The 22,571-nt window shown below is 37.9% G+C and overlaps 1 protein-coding gene across 4 annotated transcripts in view; it reads right to left on the reverse strand.

The window, feature by feature from the left end:
- Nucleotides 1–22,571, reverse strand: part of PPP2R3A (protein phosphatase 2 regulatory subunit B''alpha) — a 210,679-nt gene that overhangs the window by 123,450 nt on the left and 64,658 nt on the right. For 3 of the 4 annotated variants that reach the window (XM_045036403.1, XM_023260541.2, XM_045036402.1), the window contains exons 3-4: nt 10,865–11,131; nt 4,255–4,358 (exon numbers count right to left, since the gene is read on the reverse strand). In XM_045036403.1, the coding sequence (XP_044892338.1) occupies nt 4,255–4,358; nt 10,865–11,131 (371 nt within the window). Of the gene's footprint in view, nt 1–4,254; nt 4,359–10,864; nt 11,132–14,709; nt 15,308–22,571 lie in introns of those variants that run through there. The other variant, XM_003992098.6, reaches the window with a different exon arrangement.

Below are 22,571 nucleotides of genomic sequence, written 5' to 3' on the forward strand. Positions count from 1 at the left end.
GGTGAGATCTTTGTAAAGGAGCACTTTTATAAAGAAAGGATAGCACAGATGAGAGATACTCTGAGAGGAAAAAGGCAAATCAAGAATGGCTTTTTCTGACCAGAATCATGAAATAGAAAGAAAAGGTGAATTATGATTTCCAGCTGATGACAGTGGCCGGTAAACTCTATATGGAAGAGAAAAGGAGATAAATAAAAGTTGTGAAAGCTGGAGAAAGAAGGTAAACATAGCTATTTTAAACTGGTATCTTCCAGAGCTCTTAAAACAAAATACTGTTAAGAGACAAATCATACACTGACATTCAAAGGTAAGTGAAAATAAGGCATAACGAAGCTGGATCAATATTACTTGACTGACTGAGAGGATCTCTGCCACAAAGCGGGTAATTCAGGAACTCAAAAAAGCCATGGAGCAATGTTTTTCCCCTAAAAATGTAAAAATGTCCTGACTGTAAGAAAATAGATATCAGAGTATAGATATGAAATGGGCAATAAGGCAGGGAAAGGAGGGAGGGCAGAGGCAGGGGAACAAGAGCCCATTAAGGTGTTCATCCTCAAAACATTAGGAGGAGGGCTAGGAAGCCTCCATCCCATGAGTACTGGGATAGCAGGGAAATTATTTCTTGTTATTCTGTGACTTTTACATGTGACTTCACTTTTCAAGAAGCCTATTATGGGAGCAAGTCAGCTTGTGTATGCATATGCCAATATGTTTAAATTCTATGTCATTATTTGCCAGTAATTTTTTTGAAGTTCAAAGCTTTAATGTACTATACTTAAGCCCAAGTCACCTTATGCAAAGGGCAAAATTGGTAAAAAAAAAAAAAAAAAAAAAATTGCAAAAATAAACACACATCTTCTTCAAGATCAGTATGATAACTCAAACCATCATGCTCAGCTGCTTAGTCTCCCCAGATAGCCATATCTGTGTCTCCCTTAAAGCACCTCTGCTTTTAAAAGGCATTTTATTACTATTTTTAATTATTTTATTTTATTCTATTCTATTTTGAGAGAGCGCATGAGCAGGGGAAAAGGGCAGAGGGAGAGAGAGAATCTTAAGCAGGCTCCAAGGTCAGCACAGAGGGTAACCTAGGCCTGGATCCCACAACCCTGGGGTCATGACCTGAGCAAAAATCAAGAGTTGGATACTCAACCAATGGAGCCACCAAGGCATCCCTTAAAAGGCATTTTAAAAGCCAAGATACAGACTCTTAACAACAGAGAACAAACTGATGGTTACCAGGGGTGACAGTGGTAGAGGGATGGGTGAAATAGGTGATGGGGGTTTAAAGAGGGCACTTTTTGTGATAAGCCCATGCTGAATGGTAGTGTTGTACACCTGAAACTACTATCACACTGAATGTTAACGAACTGGAATTTAAATAAAAACATAAAAACATAAAAACATAAAAACATAAAAACATAAAATAAAATAAAATAAAATAAAATAAAATAAAATAAAATAAAATAAAAGGCATTTTAAGAACGCCAAAAGGAGCTCCCACTAGAGGGCGCTCCAACCATTTTAGTGTGGGTCATAAAATAAGACTAATATACAGACATACACTTAATCTAGTCACAGAAATGTTTTTTCAAATGAAAAAAGACAGGGACAGTTAGTCATGCTGTATGACTTCATAAACAGTCTCCTGTAGTTACCTAAAATGAAGAGTTGTGCTTTGTGTCTTTTTTCCCCTGTGCCTTTTGTAAAAATATCCTTTCCCTAGAGATAAAATTAAAATGATCCATCTCAATAAAAGAACACAGCTAGGGGTGTCTGGGTGGCTCAGTCGGTAAGCATATGACTTCAGCTCAGGTGATGACCTCATGGTTTGTGAGTTCGAGCCCTGCATCGGGCTCTGCACTGACAGCTCAGAGCCTGGAGCCTGCTTCAGATTCTGTGTCTCCCTCTCTCTCTGCTCCTCCCCCACTCACACTCTCTCAAAAATGAATAAATATTAAAAAAAAAAAAAAAAAGGACACAGCTGTTGTGGCTGCTGCTGCTGCTGCTCTACCTACCAACATAAATGTCCACCTTTTCAGTGACAGTCTTAAGACAAAAAACCTGGCTGTTATTAAGATTATGTGGTTAACTACAGGTAACTCAAGTTGGTTAACAGTTTTCCTTTGCTATAGTCACCCTTTGGCTCACAAATGTAGGGTTCTAGAATATTCAGAATGACCTAAAATAATTACTTCTTTCTGGCTCTAATCTCTTCTGGAATAGACTACTTCCTTTTTTTTCAATCTCTCAGCTTATTCAAAGTTTTTTTCTGAAACAATTATAACTCACTTCTTGCCGCTTTCACAGATTGTTAGATGACCAACAATGCTGATCTCAATGGCTAAAGGTACCTCTGACAAGAGTTGTGCAGCATCTATATTCTTTCTACCCTTGGTTCATACTGCATCCAGCTAAGGCTTTTTCAGGGCCTGATATTTACCAGGGTGAAAGAAGTTAGCTGAACAAAAGTTAGAACATGTATACATTTCAAGTTCTTTAATTCGGCTACTGTTACATGCTAATTTAAAATAACAATAATAATTAACACATAATTGGACCACCCAGCTAAAGTCTTGGCTTTACTGGTGGGAAAAGGAGAGGGAATCCAAGCTGACTTCTCTACTGTTCAGGCCCAAGGCTCTATTTCCTTCCTGTAGGTTCTAGGCTGCCAGAAATACTGATGATAAATACCCTAAGGGGAAATGCCAATTCTTTTGCTGGTTCACTCCTGTTAATTAGTGCTTTTATGCTATTTCTAGCTTCTAATGAATTCCCTGACTTTTATGACTACTTATCAACACATTTAAAAAAAAAAAGGTATTTCTTAGATTTTATCCAGCAGTTTTCTATTTGCTATTGGAGACGTGGAATGGTGATCATGACACTGACTTTGAAGTGTCAACTAGATAGTGTATGAGGAATGATTCTCCTAGGGCCCTTTTAGTTCTTGGTATTCAGACAACTTAGAACTATTCCCTGTAACAAAATGACTAAAATTCACCTGGACAACATGAAGCATTTTAACATTTAGCATTGGTATGGTTCTTTAACAAAAAGTTCATTAACTGATAGGAGTTCTATATACTCTTATAGCTGTTGTTCTAATGTAATGCAGAAAGAACTTGGTGAACTCAACTTGCTGCTAGATTTTTAAAAATAAGAATACACTTATCAATCACCTACTATTCTCAAGCATTATACTGCTAAGGGCTTTTTAGGTGGCACGAAGGGAACAGAAGGAATCTGTGTGCTGAATTTTGCTATTATATGTTGATTTTAAGTAATAATAATGATGACGACAATGAGGATAACAGGTGAATGGCATTTCCCAATAGTTTACCAGGAAGGGTATCTAGCCCAAAAAATGTGAGCAGAACACATGTAAACAAGGCTATAAACATATGTAAAGAAGTCCGGTCAGTTAAGAGGTAGAAGGGGCAAGCTGTGACATTCTCTTAAAATGTATAAATATATCAAGAAATAACTTATAAAGAAGAAGGAAGAAAAAAAAAAGAAGGTTAAAATGAAAGAAAACTTGTCAGAGGTGAAACAGGTGATGGGGATTAAGAGTACACTTATGACGATCCGTGACATCATAGACCTGAGCTGAAATCAGGAGTTGGGACACTTAACCGATTGAGCCAACCAGGCGCCCCCGGAAGCTGTATTTTTCACATGACACATATGGTCTGCTCCCCTTAAAGGAGAGTCTACTTTTTTTTTTAAAGCTTAATTTTGAGAGAGAGAGAGCGAGCGAGCGCACACACGGGAGTGGGGTAGGGGCAGACAGAGAGAAAGACAGAGTGAGTTCCAAGCGGGAACTGCACTGTCAGCATAGAGCCTGACATGGGGCTTGAACTCATGAACTGTGAGATCATGACCTGAGCTGCAATCAAGTCAAGCACTTAACCTACTGAGTCACCCAGGTGCCCTGAGGAGACTCTACTTTTATGCCACTGCTACCAGAGTCAAATTCTAAGACCCAAATTTAACAAGTAAAACTAAGAAACTATCAAAGAGTTACTAAAAAGGTATCTTTGAAGATCTCTTTCACTGATCAGAGACATGTAGATAAAGATTATGGAAAAAATTTGTGTGGTTATAAATAAGTGTGAATCACTGAATTTTACTTGTTGACATAAAGGGTAAAGAAAAATTAATGAATGTGTAAAATAAGTGACCTTTATAAAGCACCTTGTGAGAACCAGACAATTCTTTGCCTAGCCCTGGAGTGACTGGTTGTATACTTACTTTCTCCACATGGCAACGAATGACTGTGCAGACACAAATCCTGTCCTCTCTCCCCCTGCAGCCCGGAACATGGGGGCTTTCCAATAAAGAGGACAGCCACAGAGCTGCAAATAAAACACAAATACAGTGTAAGCCAAGGGGTGTTGAAATGATGACACAGCCAAACAATGGGCCTTTGTGGCTTTTAGCCTTTGTGTCACAGGTCCTTGAGGGAGCCAAACTGGGGCAGAAGCAAATACATCAGCTATGGTAGATTCAGAAAGAGACAGAGGGGAAACAAGAAGATTCCATGTTTAATGAAGGAAATGGAAATCCATCTGACCTTTTCTCCAAGATCATCTACAGTGATACGTCTTTCCCTTTCCTGATAAAGTAACCAGTCTCCCTTCCTACCACTCTCACATCATATATTTTCTACCTTCGAAAAAGAAAAATGACTGAATGTCATGGTTGTATATGTCCTACAGCCAGCCACATTTAATACTTGGTCACTGGTATTAATACACTCTCCCACACATCTCCCTCTCTCCTTTGCCTATTATGTTATTAAGCCCCAGGGTCAGGAAGAACTGGAAAAGTCTAGATTGCTCAAGAAAATAGCCATCTAATTAAAAAAAATTTTTTTTTAAATATTTACTTATTTTTGAGATACAGATAGAGAGAGAGACAGCATGAGGGGGTGAGGGGCAGAGAGAGGGAGATACATTATCTGAAGGAGGCTCCAGGGTCTGAACTGTCAGCACAGAGCCTGATGTGGGGCTCGAACTCATCAACCACAAGATCATGACCTGAGCCTAAGTCGGAGGCTTAACCAACTGAGCCACATAGGCACCAACTCCCCCCCCACTCCGCGCCGCCACCCAATTTTTTTTTTTTTAGTGTTTATTTATTTTTGAGAGAGAGATAGAACATGAGCAGGGGAGGGGTAGAGAGAGAAAGAGAAGAGAGAGAGAGAGAGAGAGAGAGAAAATCCAAAGCAGACAGGCATCTATTTTAAATGGTTATAATTCAGGTAAAAGATTAAAGATAAAAACCAAACGCTATATTTATATATTAGAAGCAACCACAAATGACTACATATAATAAAAGCCTTAGGAGGTGCTGGGAATGAATATGAAACTATAATACTCTAAAAGGTGTTGATTTTGTTTCTTCAATAAAAAGCTATTTCTTTCAATTAATTATACTCTTACAAGAAAGACTTCTTACCAAATTTACCTACTTTTTTCCTAGTGGGAAAATTCTTTCAAGTAATAATATCTAAATAATAGCAGAGAAATAGTCTCTGAATGTTCTCAATTTTGTATATGCACATAAAACATACTCCCAAATTTGGAACCCTTCAAAGAGGTGTATCTTGTAATTAAAGACAGTCTTATTATTCATATTAGACACAGAATCTGTTGAGCTTTCATCATTCTAAAAATGGAAGCTTTTCCTTTGGAGGCTCACTAGATGTGAATCCATACTGGATTCTAGAGAAGCTGTTCCTGGTGTGAGGTCTCAGTGCATGTGGAATCACCACAGAAGCCGGAAGAGTATCTCATCTGAGATAATGACTCTGAGTTATGATGACAGAACACCCAAGGTTGCTGGATTCATGTCGGAGATGAGGATATGGAAGGTGAAATTCAAGCCATAGGAGGTAAGTACAGGGCAGAATTAAGAGGCTGCTCCTGCCTGGGCCACTAAAGCAAGCATGTTCTGCAAACAGGGTAGACCTTAAGATTTCTTAAGTCCAAAGGTCAAATACCACCAATGAGGTCGAGAATGAGGGAAAGGTGTTGCTTAGCAACCAAATGGATTTTGTTTATTGTGTAAATTATGATTGCCAAAGTACAAAGCTCACAATTAATATCCTTTGGGTGGTAAACTGTCAAATCCACTTTCCAATTCTCCCTTTCATGCAGAATGGTAGTTTGCCAAGAAAATGTTCTTAGATATGACAAGCTACTGGCAACTGCTAGGAAAGCTTAAAAGAATAGTCTGTATTATAGAGGCAAGAGTGTAGAGCCCCAAACGGAGAAAGTACGTAGAGGGAGAGATTGGAACTGGCTTGCCAAAGTGCTTGAAACTCCCACCATTATAGTCACTCATGGATTTTTTAGAATTGGAAGGGGTCAGGAATCTTCTAGCTCAACTTCAGGAAGTGGTTACCATTCTTAGCTGAAACACTACCTGGGGCTGTGTGCTGACTACATCCTGTGGGGCTACTTTCACTATTAAACAACTTTCTTTCGCTTAAATTATACTCTTTTCTCTAGAAGACTTCTGTTAAAATGCATACATGTCAGCTCCTAAGGAATAGGAAGTGACAGAGAGACCGACACATAAATTTCTATGTCAAAGGCAAAATCAAAGGCAAAATTCTAAGAGATAATGTATAGAATGGATATGTTTTAAAATAGATTGGTAAGGGCTGGCCTATTTTTCTCATAGTGGGGTACCCTAAGTAGCCATGTATTAGGCAGCAGGAGAGTATTAGTCCTTGGAGAAAATGACAAAGGAAAAAAATGCAATGCAGATGTTACACTTTGGTTACTTAAAAAAATGTATGGCTGGCTGCACCTGCTCAAAAATCAAAGAATTAAGATAAAGGGAGCCAGGAGATCAATAAGAAGCCCAAAAAAGTAAATGATATTAATCCGAGGGCAGCAGAACAGAGACTTTAAAAGAGGAGAGAACAAGTTAGTGTCAAGACTTTTTGCAAAGGAAAAGAATGGATGACAAGTGGGGTATGGAGAGATACAGAAAATGGGGTTAGGAAACTCAGATTTAGGGGAGGTACCAAGAGTCAGTCTATGGTAATCAAAGTTGCTGGAGCAAGGAAAACTGAACATCTATAATTTGATCGAAGAATGGCCCAACAACATAAAGAATTGAAAGCAGGTTGTTTAATGAGTCACACAGGAAGAGATGATTACCTAACATGTGCAATGTTCTTTAACATTTTAAAATGTTATTTCATTCGATCATCACATGATCCCCACAAAGAAGAGGGCAGGTATTTTCAGCCCATACTGTAGACGAAGAAATAATGGTACAGAGAAGTTGGCTTACAGGACACAGGCATGACAGGTCAAGGCAGTGCTCCCTCAGCCAGAAAAAAGGAGCTGACAGTGTATGGTTCAGAAGACAGCCTCACTCTTCTTCCTCAACCTCCTGCTAGAGGCCAAAACTCAATGGCGAGTCTTCTGGCCCAGTCTCTAACAAGCACGTTTCTTACTGTTCTTCAATGTATGTTCCTACACTGCTTTTCTCTTAGATTCATTCTCTAGATTAATTTCTTCTCTGTCATCACTTAGAGCTGTGGAAAAAAGTACAAACTACACACTGAGAATTTAATCAGAAATTGTGATTAACTTCTCTAGGGCTGTTTCAGGTCAAAGATGAATGAGCTAAACTTCACCAACAGATGCAGATTTCATAAACATAGCGTTTTCTTTGCACTTCAAAAAAAAAAAAAAAGACCCCAGTCCCTACAGCTACACTTAAGTGGCACTAAGAGTGGATTGCAAACTCAAGCTGGCCTTCCAAAGAGCTTTATAGACTACAAGAATTCAGAGAACTGTTCACTGATTGCTCCAACCCCCTCTTGCTTCATTGTCCCTTAAAGGCTGTCTTTCTTCTCCTTTACTACAACCAGCTTGTCATGAGAATCCAAGCACGTGCAGCACAGGTGCTACAGGCATAGAGTCCACTGCCTAGTGTCAGAGAAGACCAATCTGCATAGTAAAAAACAACTGAAAACAGGACTGCTTCGTGCATGTTAAGAGCCACAGCCAACTAAATGCTGGATGAAATGTGGATTAGCTAAATGGAAGAAATGATTAAACTTTTTAAATAAATGATTTTTAGCTATACTTGTGGTGAGCATAGCATAATGTATAGGCTTGTCAAGTCACTATGTTGTACACCTGAAACTAATATCTAACACTATGTGGCAGCTATACCTCAACAATAACAAAAATACAAAAATAAATGATCTAAAAAATGAAGAGGCAAAATCCAATAAAATGAACTAACAGAGTAAGGCAAAACAAAACAAGACAAACCAATACACTTGTGATACCTACTGAGGTTACTATGTACCCATCTTCATTTTTATATGCAATGTTAGTTTTAACTTTTTGAAGTATGACCAGTTTACCCTGCTGCGTGAGCTGACAATTAAGGTCTAAGAGCAATGAACACAAATGCCTGGTACTCATGAAGGGAATGGAGGGCTATAACCAAGTATGATTCAGACAAGTTATTCAGACAGTACATGTTTACTGGTTATTGTGCCACATGACAATTTGGTGTAAGCGGTACATTGTTATATGTTACTATTACCAGGGCTAAACACAATTTTTAAATTTCTCTATGTTGTCAGCTTCAACACTGGCAGTTTTTCCTGATATCACATACGGATTGATCCTCATTACCTAGAAAGAGCAAAGTCCTTCCTCTGACTCCCCAGCATGCACAGACCCCTACCCTGACTGGACTACATTCTTTCCTACACCTCTCTTGACCATCTGTGGAGTCCTTAGCTTTTCTGCTCTCTTCTCACTGAACCATGGAGCAGGGCAAGGGCTACCACAATACAGGGGTGGGAGGACCAGAGTAGGAGTGGGGAGACAAGGCAACAGAAAGGCAGAGAATAGGATCCTCAGTCAGGGGTTGGGAATATTCAGAGGAAGGCTGAAGTCCTACAGGACTTGTATTCCAAACAGAACAGGCTATAGGTCTCTGTCAGGGAGGCACTAAATGCCATCTGGATTGGCTTTCCAGATGTGGTGAGCCCAGCACAGCACCAGGGAACTACTATGTCCCTTAATCTGGACAGTTTCTCCTTGTCTGCCTGCCTGAAACAGTCCATGTAACTGCCTGTTTCTCTCTCACAGTCTCCAGGTTAGAAATAACCCTGTTTGGCATTTATGCAGTTAACATGTTATCTCTAAATGTAGATTTCATTCAGCCTTGCTGAATTCTGTCTTTTGGATTTAGATTCATGGTTCCAGCCCATTCAGATAATTTACCATCTTGGCTCATAGAGTTGCCATCTCTCAAAGCTTTGGGTAAGAAAATGCCAGTGCCCTGAAAGAACCTGTGATTTATTTGGGTGGATACTGACTGGAAGTTTGCTAATGGTATGTTAGCATATGTTCAGGGGAGATAACATATGGTATAAACAGCACAACGCCAGGAGTTGGAGGACTTGTCTCCTGACGTGTGCTAGTTCTGTGACTTCAGGTACTCATGGGACTTTAGTTTCCTCATGTCTAAAATAAGTAGAGATAGGTGAGCTCTTATATTTGCAATGTCAGTTTACTTTTCATTAGAAACATCTGAGGGATCAACAAGCAAGTTCTAAGATGGGGGGGGTGAACAAAGGGGGAATAAAAGAATTCCTTTTCACTTCCCCTAAAACCACTCTATTTACAAATTATTTAATAGTAGTAGCAAATGTTCTGACAGCAGGTAGAGAAAAGGACAGGGCATGACTGGAGTAGGGATTTGGGGACTTCTCCGAAGACATGATAGAAGTTAGGTCTTAAAAGATGGGTTATGTGGGGGTTGTCAGGAGTGGAAGCCCATTTTGGAAGGGAGAAGTATGAGAGCCCAAACGCAGAGGCATGCCTGTGGGAGGGCAAGTAGGTCAGGCTCATGCAGGTAATAGTAGTTTGGGCTTTATCTTCAAGATCAGTAGTTTCCAAACTTTAAAATATTATTCCTGAAAGTAGGGGAACTGTGAAAGTGTGCATGGGGTCTTGGGACCTTCAACTTGGTCTCCTACTTGCCCACATGCAAACCTTAGTCTACTAAATCCTTCTGCCTCTTGCAGCACCACCTGAAACCACTGCTAAATCCTGAGATATGATCTGACTCTTCAATTTACATGCATGATAAAAATAAAACCCAAACAAAACAAAGTACTGCTATAGATGGGAGGAATCCCTGAATACTGCTGAGCGAGGGAATGGCATGATCAAATAAAATCTGATTCTCTGCCCGGTATTAATTGTTCTAGGAGACTGGAGATGGAGGATCCACTTACTGAAGATATTCAGTTGTCCTAGCATGAGAAGCTAAGATCTTAATTAGAAGCAGGTGGGTATACTGGAAAATATTAAAGACTTGGTTCCTAGTGGAAAATCCATTTATTTCTGAGTAGAATTAGTGTTGAGCTGGCCCAATCATTCCTTGCCTGGCTCAGGGAAGAGTTATGATTAATGGGTAAGAACGAAAAAAGATTCATATTCAATACGAGGAAAAATTTTCTAACAAGTAAGGATATTTAATAATGAAACAGGTTGTTTGGCGAGATAGTGAGCTTCTGGTCACTGAAAGCATTCAAGCAGAGAATGAATTTATGTGTTAATGATGTCATGGGTGGAATTCCTATCTTAAATGGGAAGATGGACTAGAAGACCACTAAGATTTTTTTCAAACTTATGAGTTCCATGAAATAGGACCACAGATGATATATCAGGATCAAATACATTTTTTCAACATAGGAAAAAAACCTAGCCATGCTTAAAAGGAGAGCAAAGAGGCAGTGAAGAGATGAAGACTGGGATTGCTAGAGAAAGAGAGATTATACATTATTTAGTAGTTATATTACCTTTGCAATTTTTCCCATTTCATAGATGTCTGCTTTCTGATCTTCAATATCCATGAAAGCAGTTTCAATTTTGCTTAGAGTCTGTTCATGGTTACTGCAGGCATCTGGGAGTCCTTCAGGAAAGTAGAACCGTGGAATGTTTATGGACAATGGTGCATTCACAACATTATTCACATGAGGAACAGGGGAGAGAGGTCGGGGACTACTTGGAAAGGTGGCTGTAGGTGGAAGTGGTGTTCCAGGTTTCTTTTCTGGTTTATTTTGAATCTGGAAGGAGAATGTGATTATGAAACACAGAAATTCTAAACAGCATATACTTCTTGAAAGTCCTCACCAGTAACAAGAAGTTGGGCATAAATACAAGCAGCCACAATTAGAGACAGTAAGAGCTCACTCTACTGTAGAGGATGATAAGTGTGCTTCTAGGGAATGCCTATCCATACTAAATAAATACATTAATTATCTGTCAATACCTGAGTTTACACAGATTTATGCTTTAAAAATCCTACAGTACATTTCCCATCAATTATGTGCCAGATATTTAAGAGTAATGTTAGTTGACACATTAAGAATCTCAAGCTGTATTCTTAGTCTGTTGGAAAAGCAAATAATAAATCCTTTTTGAAGACTATTCTTCACCTTTCTGCATATTTCTACCTCTCCTTCAACAGGCAGACAGAATAAGTTCTTTCAAAATACATAAATCTAAAATGTATTGGTCGGGGGTATCCTTTTACCTTTTTCTCTCTAGTTTGACTTTGTCTAGGTAAAATCACTGCCAGTCCATGATGCAGAGAAAAGTCTTGTGAAGAAAATTAAAGCATTTTAGTTTCGGGGTATCTTCCACCAGACTGATTTACTTGCCCCTTGGGGCATGCCATTTTTTTTCCATGATACACATTACTCTCATTTTTGGTAACCTCTAAGAGGCAAGGATCATGGTCATTAATTTCATCACGGCCAAACCCCATTCATAGCTTATTACCTCACTTATAGTTTATATCATTCCTTTTTCCAAAAAGGATTTGATGTGTTATGCCATATGGAGACATGAGAAAGGAGAGAGCATAAAAGTGAGGTAGGGGAGGGAGGAGGGCAATGAGGAGATTAAGATTATCCATGATTTAGGGGAGGGGAGGTATACTAACATTCAGGTAGAGGACTACTTTACCAATGAGGACTAAATTTAGTTCTGAGCTTCCTAACAGAAAAAGCAAAAGAGATTCCATGAAGATTTTCAGAGTTTTAATTTCTTCTCTTAATTTTGACCAAATTATCTATCAAGGCGCATGAGCATGGCATTGTGTTATATACTACATGAAGTATGAGAGATGGACATGACTGTTAACTACCATGAACACAAAATATTACTCAAATATTCATTTTCTTTAAATTGTGCTAATGCCATTCCTAAAATTTGAATAATGATTTATCTGAAGTAGTAGATCTGAATATCATATTTCCTTTTGACATATGGGCTCATAACATGATCTTTACATTCAGGATAAAAATCTTGGCTACCCTTGAAAAGCATGAGTATTAGAGGAAGATAAACTTCACTCACACAAATATGTGATTTAATCTGCTTTTGTCATACATGGCCCGTCTCAGGTTAATATCTGACACTAATACATAGAATGGAGTCTGCTCATACATTACTACTACTGGGGACATTAAAGTCCAGTTGGTCACACCAAGACTTTACTGCAGTATCAGAATGTCACCCCTATAAAGCAAAGTCAAGGAAGAAATGGCACAGAGAGAAGTGAGGCTCATGAAATATGAAAAGCTTAACAGAAAACAGTGATGCTTAGCTTCTGTGACCTCAGGAAAGTTACTTTACCTTTTAGAATTTTAGTAATAAAGCAGATTATAACCCCTACTTCTTAGAAGTTGTTGTGAAGATTACAGGAAATTACAGGAAGTAACATAGGTAAAAGGTCCAGAACAGTGCTAGGCATAGATAGATATGTCCTTATTTAAGAAAATGAGTCATAAGGCCAAAGCATGAGATTCTCAAAAGATTAAACATAATTTAGCATGATCCTTCAGATTCAATAATAAATAAAATAATCATTTACATTTGTAAAACACTTTAAAGTTTACAAGCCACCTCTGATTTAACAAATTGATAATCTATTCTAAGTAAACATTTCTCTCTGCTTTAATGCTAAATCTGTATATATTACACAGTCCCAGGAGTCAAGAACAGTAGACACTGTTCCTAAACTTCTACAAGAAGGCATATAATTCTTCAGGGGACTTTACATTTATATATAAATAGGTCATTTATATCACTGTCATTCCCTTTCTATTATTCTATGCTGAAAGAGGTTTATGAGACTACAAGTATACAATCATGAAAATTCTTTTTTTCTTTCCCCAAAATGTTTCCCATGATGTGACATCCTGGGCAGTTATAACCATAGGATTAAGACCACTGGTGCCAGTGTGGATGAAGCCCAATTGTTTCGTGAGCACATGCTAGTGGAGAAGGTTTAGAACAAGACCTTCTATATTAACTCTACACTTTTACTTCGACAGAAATAAGTAACAATTGAGAACAAACCCTGGCTACCTGTCACGGTTTTTATTTAAAGGGGAAATATTCAATTATATAAGGTACCTTCTTCTCCTTACTGTATTTCTTAACATGAAGCAATTCACTGATTGGCAAGTATTTATCAGTTCATAGGTTAATCCATATTTAATAAAATTGATGTTAATATTTAAAAGGGAAAAGAAAAAGAATGCATTTATTTTGTGCTTTTATGTGTTATCAATTTCCTTTCCACTGAATTCAATGAAAGACACATAATTTAGTTTAATAAAACTGACCTTTATAAATATTATAGATTAAAAGACAATAATGTGAAATTTGTCAGATTTACTGGCAAGTTTAGCATCTGCTCATTTTGAATTAAACTGTATCATTCAAATTTAGAAACAGCATTAATATACAACTAGCTAGGTAAAATATCTCAATTCTACATTTCAGTTTTAGCCTATAAACATAGTATTTAGATATCCTTACACTATTATGTCATTGTAGCATTTCCAATATTTGACCATTTTTGACTTTTTTTTTTTTTAAAGCAACTTCATATGGTTCACTCAATTTAAAAGTACCCTGGATCAGAATAACTATAAAACTATGGTTTCTTGTTGGATTCTGGGTGACCATCACTTATATGACCCTTGATTTGTATTGTATTCAAGGTGAGGCAAGTTGTTTGGTAAAACACCGGCCCTATGGGTATAAGCAAGTAAGCATGGGTTCCACAAAGTTGTCATCACAGGCAGAAATGACTTACTATCACAGCGTGCTGAGGGAGGACAACCCAGAAATTAATTGCCATCCTTTGCTACCCATATATATCACACCCACACAACTGTCTATATATATAACTAGTTCTTCCTTCAAAAAAAAAAAAAAAGAGATAACCAGGACTGATACTTTAAAAACAATTCATTACAGATGTAAGTATGTTAATACAAACATAGTTTATCGATTCAAAGTGCCAACAAGAAATTCTAATTTCTCAGAGATTTCTATTAAAATTTGTAAACTGTAAAATATTTGTTAAGGTGTATTTATTGTCTCTAAAACTAGATTCCCTCTCTACAAGAGAAAAATGTGAGTACTGTACTTCAGGTCCAGAAGGTCTATTTTTAAACCTGTTGGAATCTCTCTACAAATAGCTTTCTGCAAATAGCTGAATAGAGGACACAGATTAATTCCTTGCTCTAATATCAAGTGAGCTGTAAAATTATTTGTAAGTTAGTTCACTGGGTGGTTTTATTAGTAATAAAAATATTTTAAAAGAAACACCTAAGTTCCAAACCTGTGTCTGCTGAAATGACTTCAGCCGCTTCTTAAACCTTGATGGGAGAACAAAATCACAGCCCCTTGCCAGGAAAGCTAACTCTCCCCTTAAATCCGGGTCCCTTCGTAGAGATGTTTCCTTGATCATCATCTTTGAAAAGTGGATGTTTACTTAGCAACTGTCCAGCACACTTCTGAAGATAGTCAGATTTAGTAAGTTGTCAATCTCGTCAGGTAGAAAGGTATTTTCTTCTTATCTCCAAAAGAAATTAAGTTCAAGCATTGTGCTCTCCCAGTCTCCAGGGACCACAATCCATGCTTGTACTGACATGCAGCTGGTTCCCAAATATAGCCAGTGGCTCCCAATACCTGCTCATAATTTTCAAGTTAGAAACACGCCTGCAATGGGCTTGTTGCTCCTTGTGGATAGCTTTGTGTCAAACTGACCTGCACATGTTGAGAATACAGAGCCTTCTGGGAAAGGAAGCAAGCACCCACTACTCTAGCACCAAAGTTAGAAACATTACAGTTGGACCTAAAAATAGCGACTTCTCAGATAATGCTAACTTCTTAAACTCAGAGTATATGAGGTGTCAATCCATGTAAATCAGTTTCTCTTCAAACTATTAGAAAAAGAACATGCAAAGCTTTTTTGGTTTTGCTATTTGGTATTTTTTGAAAAAAGAACAAGCTGCACTTCAAATTTGAATCTATAATTTTAAGAATAGTTTTTTATTTCTTATTTGAAGGGAAGCAAATATCCCAAACCCTCTAGGTATATCCAGTTAAAATATGGAGAAAAACAAACTTCCATCCTGAAATGTTAATACAGAAAGATCTGTTGGTCTTGTATTTTAAAATTAAATCATTTTTTTCCTGGCTTGTGTGTAGAAAACTATCTTAGTTATCTAATATACTTTTTTGGAAGTGATTCTGGATCTGGGCACATTTGAAATTTATTGTCAAAGTATTGGTTAAGAAAGTGGAACAACTGAAGGGCTCCTGGCTGGCTTAGTCAGTTAAGCATCTGACTCTTGATTTTGACCCAGGTCATGATCTCATGGGTTCATGACTTGTGACCTCCATTGGGCTTTGCGCTGAAAGCGAGGAGCCTGTTTGGGATTCTCATTCTCTCTCTCTCCTCCCCATCCGACCTCCCCCCCCCCCCCCCCGGCTCCTTCTCTCTCTCTCAAAATAAAGAAATAAACATAAAAAAAAAAAGTGGGAGCGCCTGAGTGGCTCAGTCGGTTAAGCATCCGACTTCAGCTCAGGTCATGATCTTGCTGTTCAGGGGTTCGAGCCCCACATGGGGCTTTGTGCTGACAGCTTGGAGCCTGGAGCCTGCTTCGGAATCTGTGTCTCCCTCTCCCTCTGCCCCTCCCACCCTCACACTCTGTCTCTTCCTCTCTCTCATAAACATTAAAAATTTTTTTTAAAAAGTAGAACAATTGCATGCCATAAGAAAGCAGCTTTAGATACATGTGAGTGAAACCTAGCTATGATAAAGGTACAAAAAATGATCAAATGGCAATGACATATGTCTTGAATTTGTGAGACATTCTTTTTCAAGGACCTTTAAAGAAATCACAAATTTTTAAAATATTCTATTATTTTATTATATACTAAATATCTGCCTTAGTCATTTACAAATAAATCTTCAAATATCCTCTTCAATATTTATTTTCAATCACATTGTTCAATCAATATTTATTTTCTATTTCTAGAAAATATAAACCAAATATCACCAAATAACCCCCTAAACCAAAAATAGCTCACAGAGCTCACAACTGTCTTCTCCTAAACTTTTGTCTAATTTAGTGGGAATTAAATTCTTTGGATTTCCACTGTTTCCTACAACTTATCTTTTTTCTTGATTTCCTTTCAAGACATTCTGACAATACTTGATAATGTGTACATTGGGCTTAAAAGTCTAAACCTGTGGTTTTCAAATTTTTTTCTTTCAAGCTGTGGGAATCCTCCACTCATACAAAATCATACATGAAAGCTTTCAATATATAGTATGGCTGACAGAAGATTACAACTGAAATCATTAGTCTAATGCTTTAACTTGGGCCCTTCCTTCTCTGCCCCGTTTCCTATCACTGGGCTTACATGTTAACTCTGAGCTCTCCAGTGTTCTGTGATTTTTTTTTTCCTATACTCTTATACTCTTGCCTAGAATGATCTTTTCCTTCATTATTTACCTCCAAATTAAAACATCAAAAAAAGTGTGTTGTGAATGGCACTAGGTCTTGGACTTATGATTTAACACTTTTTCAAATAAGCACATCTTAAATTACATTCCCTCTGTTCTTCCCAGCAGCAATGTGTGGCCTTAGAGGGGTGGCTTTTCATCCCTTTCCTGAGAATGCTCCTCCTCAAATGATATATACTCTAACCACCCTTCAAAAACCAATTCAAATTTTATCTATTTCATGAAAGCTTCCCTGACTATGTAAGCCCTCTTACTACAATTCTCTTAATGAAATAGCGTTACCCTTAAATGACCTCCACTTAACCTATTCTCTGGGTTAGTCAATGATCTCCATTTCTCCTTTATTATTATTATTTTTAATGTTTATTTTTGAGAGAGAGAAACAGAGCACAAGTGGGGGAGGGGCAGAAAGAGAGAGAGAGAGACAGAGACAGAGAATCCAAAGCAGGCTCCAGGCTCTAAACTGTCAGCACAGAGCCCAACGCAGGGCAGGGCTCAAATTCAGGAACCATGAGATCATGACCTGAGCTGAAGTCAGACACTTAATCTACTGAGCCACCCAGGCGCCCCCATTTCTCCTTTAAAAGGGAGAACCCAACACCTGGAACACACTGATTCATGGCTAACAGTTTCTGTTATGCTCTCATATATCTTATCACAGTAGTTGAGCTGTATGCTTATTAAGAGTTGGTTGTGCTTGTACCCATTTGTTTATACTGGTTGTAATTTTTACAGTAATTATTCAATTACATGTTACATAAATTAATGAAATGTGACTGTGTAAAAAAAAAGTTGTTTCTAAAATTTCTAAAATTGAAAATAAAACCTCTAAGTTGAACTGTTTTATAGATTTAGTAAAGGCAAACTATCACTAAAATTTTTTTGCTGTAAAATTAGGTGGAGGTGAGATAAAGAACAAAATCATTAAAATTGAGAAGGAGTCCATATTGGAATTGCTTCACTACTAACTTAAGTTCCTTCATCACTTTAAAGAAGCTGAAGCTGAAAATCAATCAATAAATGTACTGAGTGTGATTTATTAAAGAAAGATGTCATGGAACTTCAACTTCCAATCATAACACTCAAAGAAAAGGCTTTGGCCCTCTATCAAAAGATGTGAATAAATTGTTTTGAGTTAAAAAAATGTTTAATATATACATGCTTTATAGTACATACACACAGAATGTGTGATACTCTACTGAGTAACTATCAATCCCAATAATGTTCAGGTAAAAAGTGCTTCTATTGCAGTATTTTATAATCTGAGAATTATTTTCCAAAGAATGTAAACTCTTGAGGGTAAGGTCAATTTTATAGTCACTCAACAAATATTTTTCTAGCCATTTATTATATGCAGACACTTTGCTGGGTACTGAGAGTATGGAGATAATAAATAAATGGTCTCTTCTTTTCCTTACCATACCTAGTACAATGCTGGTTTGGAGCAAAGGACAACAAATATTTTCATTTCATTCACTTCCCATAAATCTCTGAAGTTTCAAAGTCAGAACAGTGGTTAAAAGCCTGCTCTGTGACATTCTAAAAATTTTTTTTAATTAAAAAAATTTTTTTTAAGTTTATTTATTTTAACAGAGAGAGCAGAGGAGGGGCAGAGAGAGAGGGAGAGAGGCAGGTTCCATGCTGTCAGCGCAGAGCCCGATGTGGGGCTTGAACTCATGAACCATGAGATCATGACCTGAGCTGAAACCAAGAGTTGGATGCTTAACCAACTGAGCCATCCAGGTACCTCTTGTTTTAAATTTTTTTAATGTTTCTTTACTTTTGAGAGAGAGAGAGAATGAGCAAGGGAGGGGCAGAGAGAGAGGGAGACATAGAATACAAAGCAGGCTCCAGGAACTGAACTGTCAGCACAGAGCCCAATGTGGGGCTCGAGCCCATGAACCGTGAGATCATGACCTAAGGCGAAGTTGGATGCTCAACCAACTGAGCCACCCAGGTGCCCCTCTGCTACACTCTTAAGTAAGAAAACATTTCTCCATATCTTTTGATGAAGTGAGCTCTCCTGTTTTTATTTACTCAACTGCTTTACAAAGAAATCAGAGGGAGAAAAGACCAGGCCCTTCAAAGGGCTTAGGAAAGAACTGGTCTTTATCAAGGAGTTATTGACGGAAAAAGACTACCATGAAGTATTTGTGTTTGTATGGAAGTATACGTGCTTGATTCTAGAAAGGATCTCAGAATGTGTTAGTCTTAAAACTTCTTAGTTTCGACAAGTATATAATCAGAAAACAGTTGCAAAGAACATGGTTTTTAGAGTGACCTCTTCTTTACTGGGAAATGATCAAGTATCAGGAATTTCACTACAAAACAAGGCTTATGATCTACTCTCTCTTCTCTTCCTTGATCATAGGAAAAGTACAATCCATGGGGCTGGGTGTTTCTGGGTGAGAGGTTTCCCTTGGAGGGACTAACCAGAATGAAGAAGAATAGAGAACTATTAATATGTAGTTTACAAATCCAGTTTGAAACCACAGCAAGGTTGGAACTGTGGGCAATTATAATGGAAAGAGTCAACTGTAATGGTCTTCCCAATGTCCTTCTGGAATAAATCAGGAGATCTTTTCTCCTGCCTTCTGCAGCATATATGAAGTCCATCCGAACAAGATACCTAGCTAACAGTAGGTGTTTCCTAAACAATTACCTGAATCTCTTCTTGACCTGTAGACTATTCATGAACATACCCTGTCTGAAGATAAAGGTTTGTCCTGACTGGACAATGTGCTCAACCTGGGTCTTCAAGGCCACTGTGTTAAGAAAGCTTGACCAGAGCATGAAAAAGACTCATACTCTCTTGTGGGGATGACTGGGATCCATCACTTGATACCTCAAAATCCAGCATCTAGGCTGGGGTTCCTTTCTTGCCTTTATATTTGTTCCCCCAGAGCAAACGTGATAGAGCAAGGATGAAAATCTTTCTCAAGGAGAACCAGCTGGGGTGGGTTCCTGGCTACAGGGTTTTACAAGTTCCCTGGCAGGGTTAGATGGAAGAGGCTGGCCTCTGCTAACACCCTAAAAAGCGAAGGGTTTTTTTGTTTTGTTTTGTTTTAAAGAATAGCCTTCTAAGAAAATCAAGAAAAGCTACTCCCTTACGATGTTCTGAAAGGACCTACAGAATTGAGAACTCAGTCTTGAAAGAGCCTGTGCCCTCAAGGAAGGGGAGAATGGGAAGGACAGAGAAGAATAAAGCTGTGTGTGACACCCAACACATTACATTTTTGTAGAATTCATTCTTTGACGCTTAATCTGAAACTCAGGATTGGTTTTCTAGAGCTTTCTGAATTCTAATTCCTGCCCTTCCCCTTTTAGTGAAGACAATAGTGGTACATAATATTAATTCTCTCTCTGGAAAGAATCAGCTCTAAGGGATGTTTAAAAAAAATGGGTGGATTAAACAGGACAGTGACAAATTTGAACAATTTCCTGAAGAAGCAAATCACTTATTTTGACTTGTATAAAACTGCTAAACAGTTAATACAGTGTGTTGTGCCAAAATAAGTCTAGTCTCTATTTTATAAACAAAGTTGTAAAGTCATTCACCAGCGTCAGCTGAACATGGCTATGAAGACTGAGATGATACCATCAACCAAGAGTGAAGAAGGCCTGCGGGATAAACCAGGCAGCAAAGCTGGGAAAATCTGAGTGACAGAAATACATAGCACAGCAAGCCTGGGAAGTAAGCTCAGTTGTGCTGAGTAACAGAATAAGGTTGAGAAATACAGTAGAGTCACTGTGAAGTGACACCAAAGATTCTGCTCAGAAGATACTATAGGAAAAAAAAAAGTTACATATTAAAGAGAAAGTTTTGCTTCATCAGGAGGGTACTTCTGATTCAAAAAAGGAAGCTAGCTGACTGTTTTGAAAAATTTTAAAATACTAAGTCAAAAGACTTTTTTTCTCTGTCCACACAAAAACTTGTACATAAATGTTCACAGCAGAGTTATTCATAATAGCCAAAAAAGTGGAAAACAACCTAAATGTCCATTAGCTGATGAAGGGATAAACAAAATGTGGTATACTCATACCATGGAATATTATTTAACCATTAAAAGGAATGAAGCATTGACACATGCTACATGATGAACCTTGAAAACATAATGCTAAGTGAAAAAGCCAGATACAAAAGACCATGCATATAGCGTAAGATTCCATTTACGTGAAATGTCCAGAATAGACAAATCAAGAGAGACACAAAGTAGATTAGTGGCTGTCAGAGGCTGAGGGGAGGAGGGAATGAGGACTAACTACTAATGAATACAGGTTTTGGGGGGGTGATGAAAATGTTCTGGAATTAGTGCTGATGGTTGTACAGTCTTGTTGAATATATTAAAACCTACTGAATTATGCACTTTAAAAGGGTGAATTTTATACTATGCGAATTATATCTTGAAAAAAGAGTTCCTCAACTTGGCTCTAATTGGCAGAGTAGTTAAAAGAGGTAATAACTTGGAATCATAGACTTTGTTTAAAATACCATTGCAAATAAGCTTTAAAAGAAGAAATTGATTATAAGCTAATTAGTTAATTACTCTTAATCTTAAATTTTTATGTCCTTCTCCTTTAGGCTCTAACTTGGTGATTTCTCATTGTTTAATAGCTTGTTTCGTGTTAGTAATGTTAATTTACTCTTAAAGAATGGACACTAAAGTGGGGAAAGAAGGTTGGTGGCAGTATCTATGGCATCTTTGCTACTGGCCTGATCCTTGAGCCTTAACTTTATAGTATGCAGCAAACTAGGAGATCTAGTAAGCATTTTGTGTCTTCTTTCAGTTGACTCCAAATGACAGGAACATATTTCATGACTAGTAACAGAAAGAACCTACAAATCTAATATTCTGCCTCTTGGTATTCCTAATACTTGGGGGTAGATGTTCTTCTAGGATCTGGGGCAAGGAGAGATAATTAAGAGTCTAAAATTATTAGGCATAATAATTCTTGGATCACTAGAATTTCTAGTTCCTAGAGTTCTCTGTCCTCCTTCGTCTGCTTTTCTTCTTTCCCTCTTTCAGGAATTACTTCAATTAGATTGCTTATTATAAAGCACAAGAATTCATTTTAGCCTATATTAGAAAACTGAAGTTAGAAGGAATAGAAGGTCTGCAATCCACTGACACTACCATGTTACCTGTCAATGAACACAGAGTGACAGAACTATAAAATACCTTGCCCCAGTGTCTTTGGGGTGTGTGTGTGTGTGTGTGTGTGTGAGAGAGAGAGTGGGGTGGGGTAGGGGGAGACTTCTCAGTAATTTTGGGTGAAGGCTGAATTCGCACATGTCAAATGAGAAGGCTATCACTGATCGTCAAAACTCTAGTGTTGAGTATAATATTGCAAATATAACAGCTGATGGAGCTGTGCTTCTTGGATGCCACAGTGCCTTTTAGATGTCTTGTTTTAAAGATGGGAGAATTGCAGCATGTTTATCTGCTTATGGGAAGACCTAGTAAAGGGGAAAAATTGATGAATGCAGGAGGGAAAAAAAGGACCAATCAAGGAGGAGAGTCCCTCAGTTAATAGGAGAGGATGGACCTATAGCACAAGTACAGAGGTTGGTCTTACATAGGTGCTCAGATCATTCACGTATAGTAACAGAAAGAAAGGGAGAGAGTATATGGGTACTGATATGGCTAGGTAGCTGGCTAAAGTTC

The sequence above is a fragment of the Felis catus genome, chromosome C2 (genome assembly GCF_018350175.1).
Source record: "Felis catus isolate Fca126 chromosome C2, F.catus_Fca126_mat1.0, whole genome shotgun sequence".
In the NCBI taxonomy this organism is placed as follows: Eukaryota; Metazoa; Chordata; class Mammalia; order Carnivora; family Felidae; genus Felis; species Felis catus.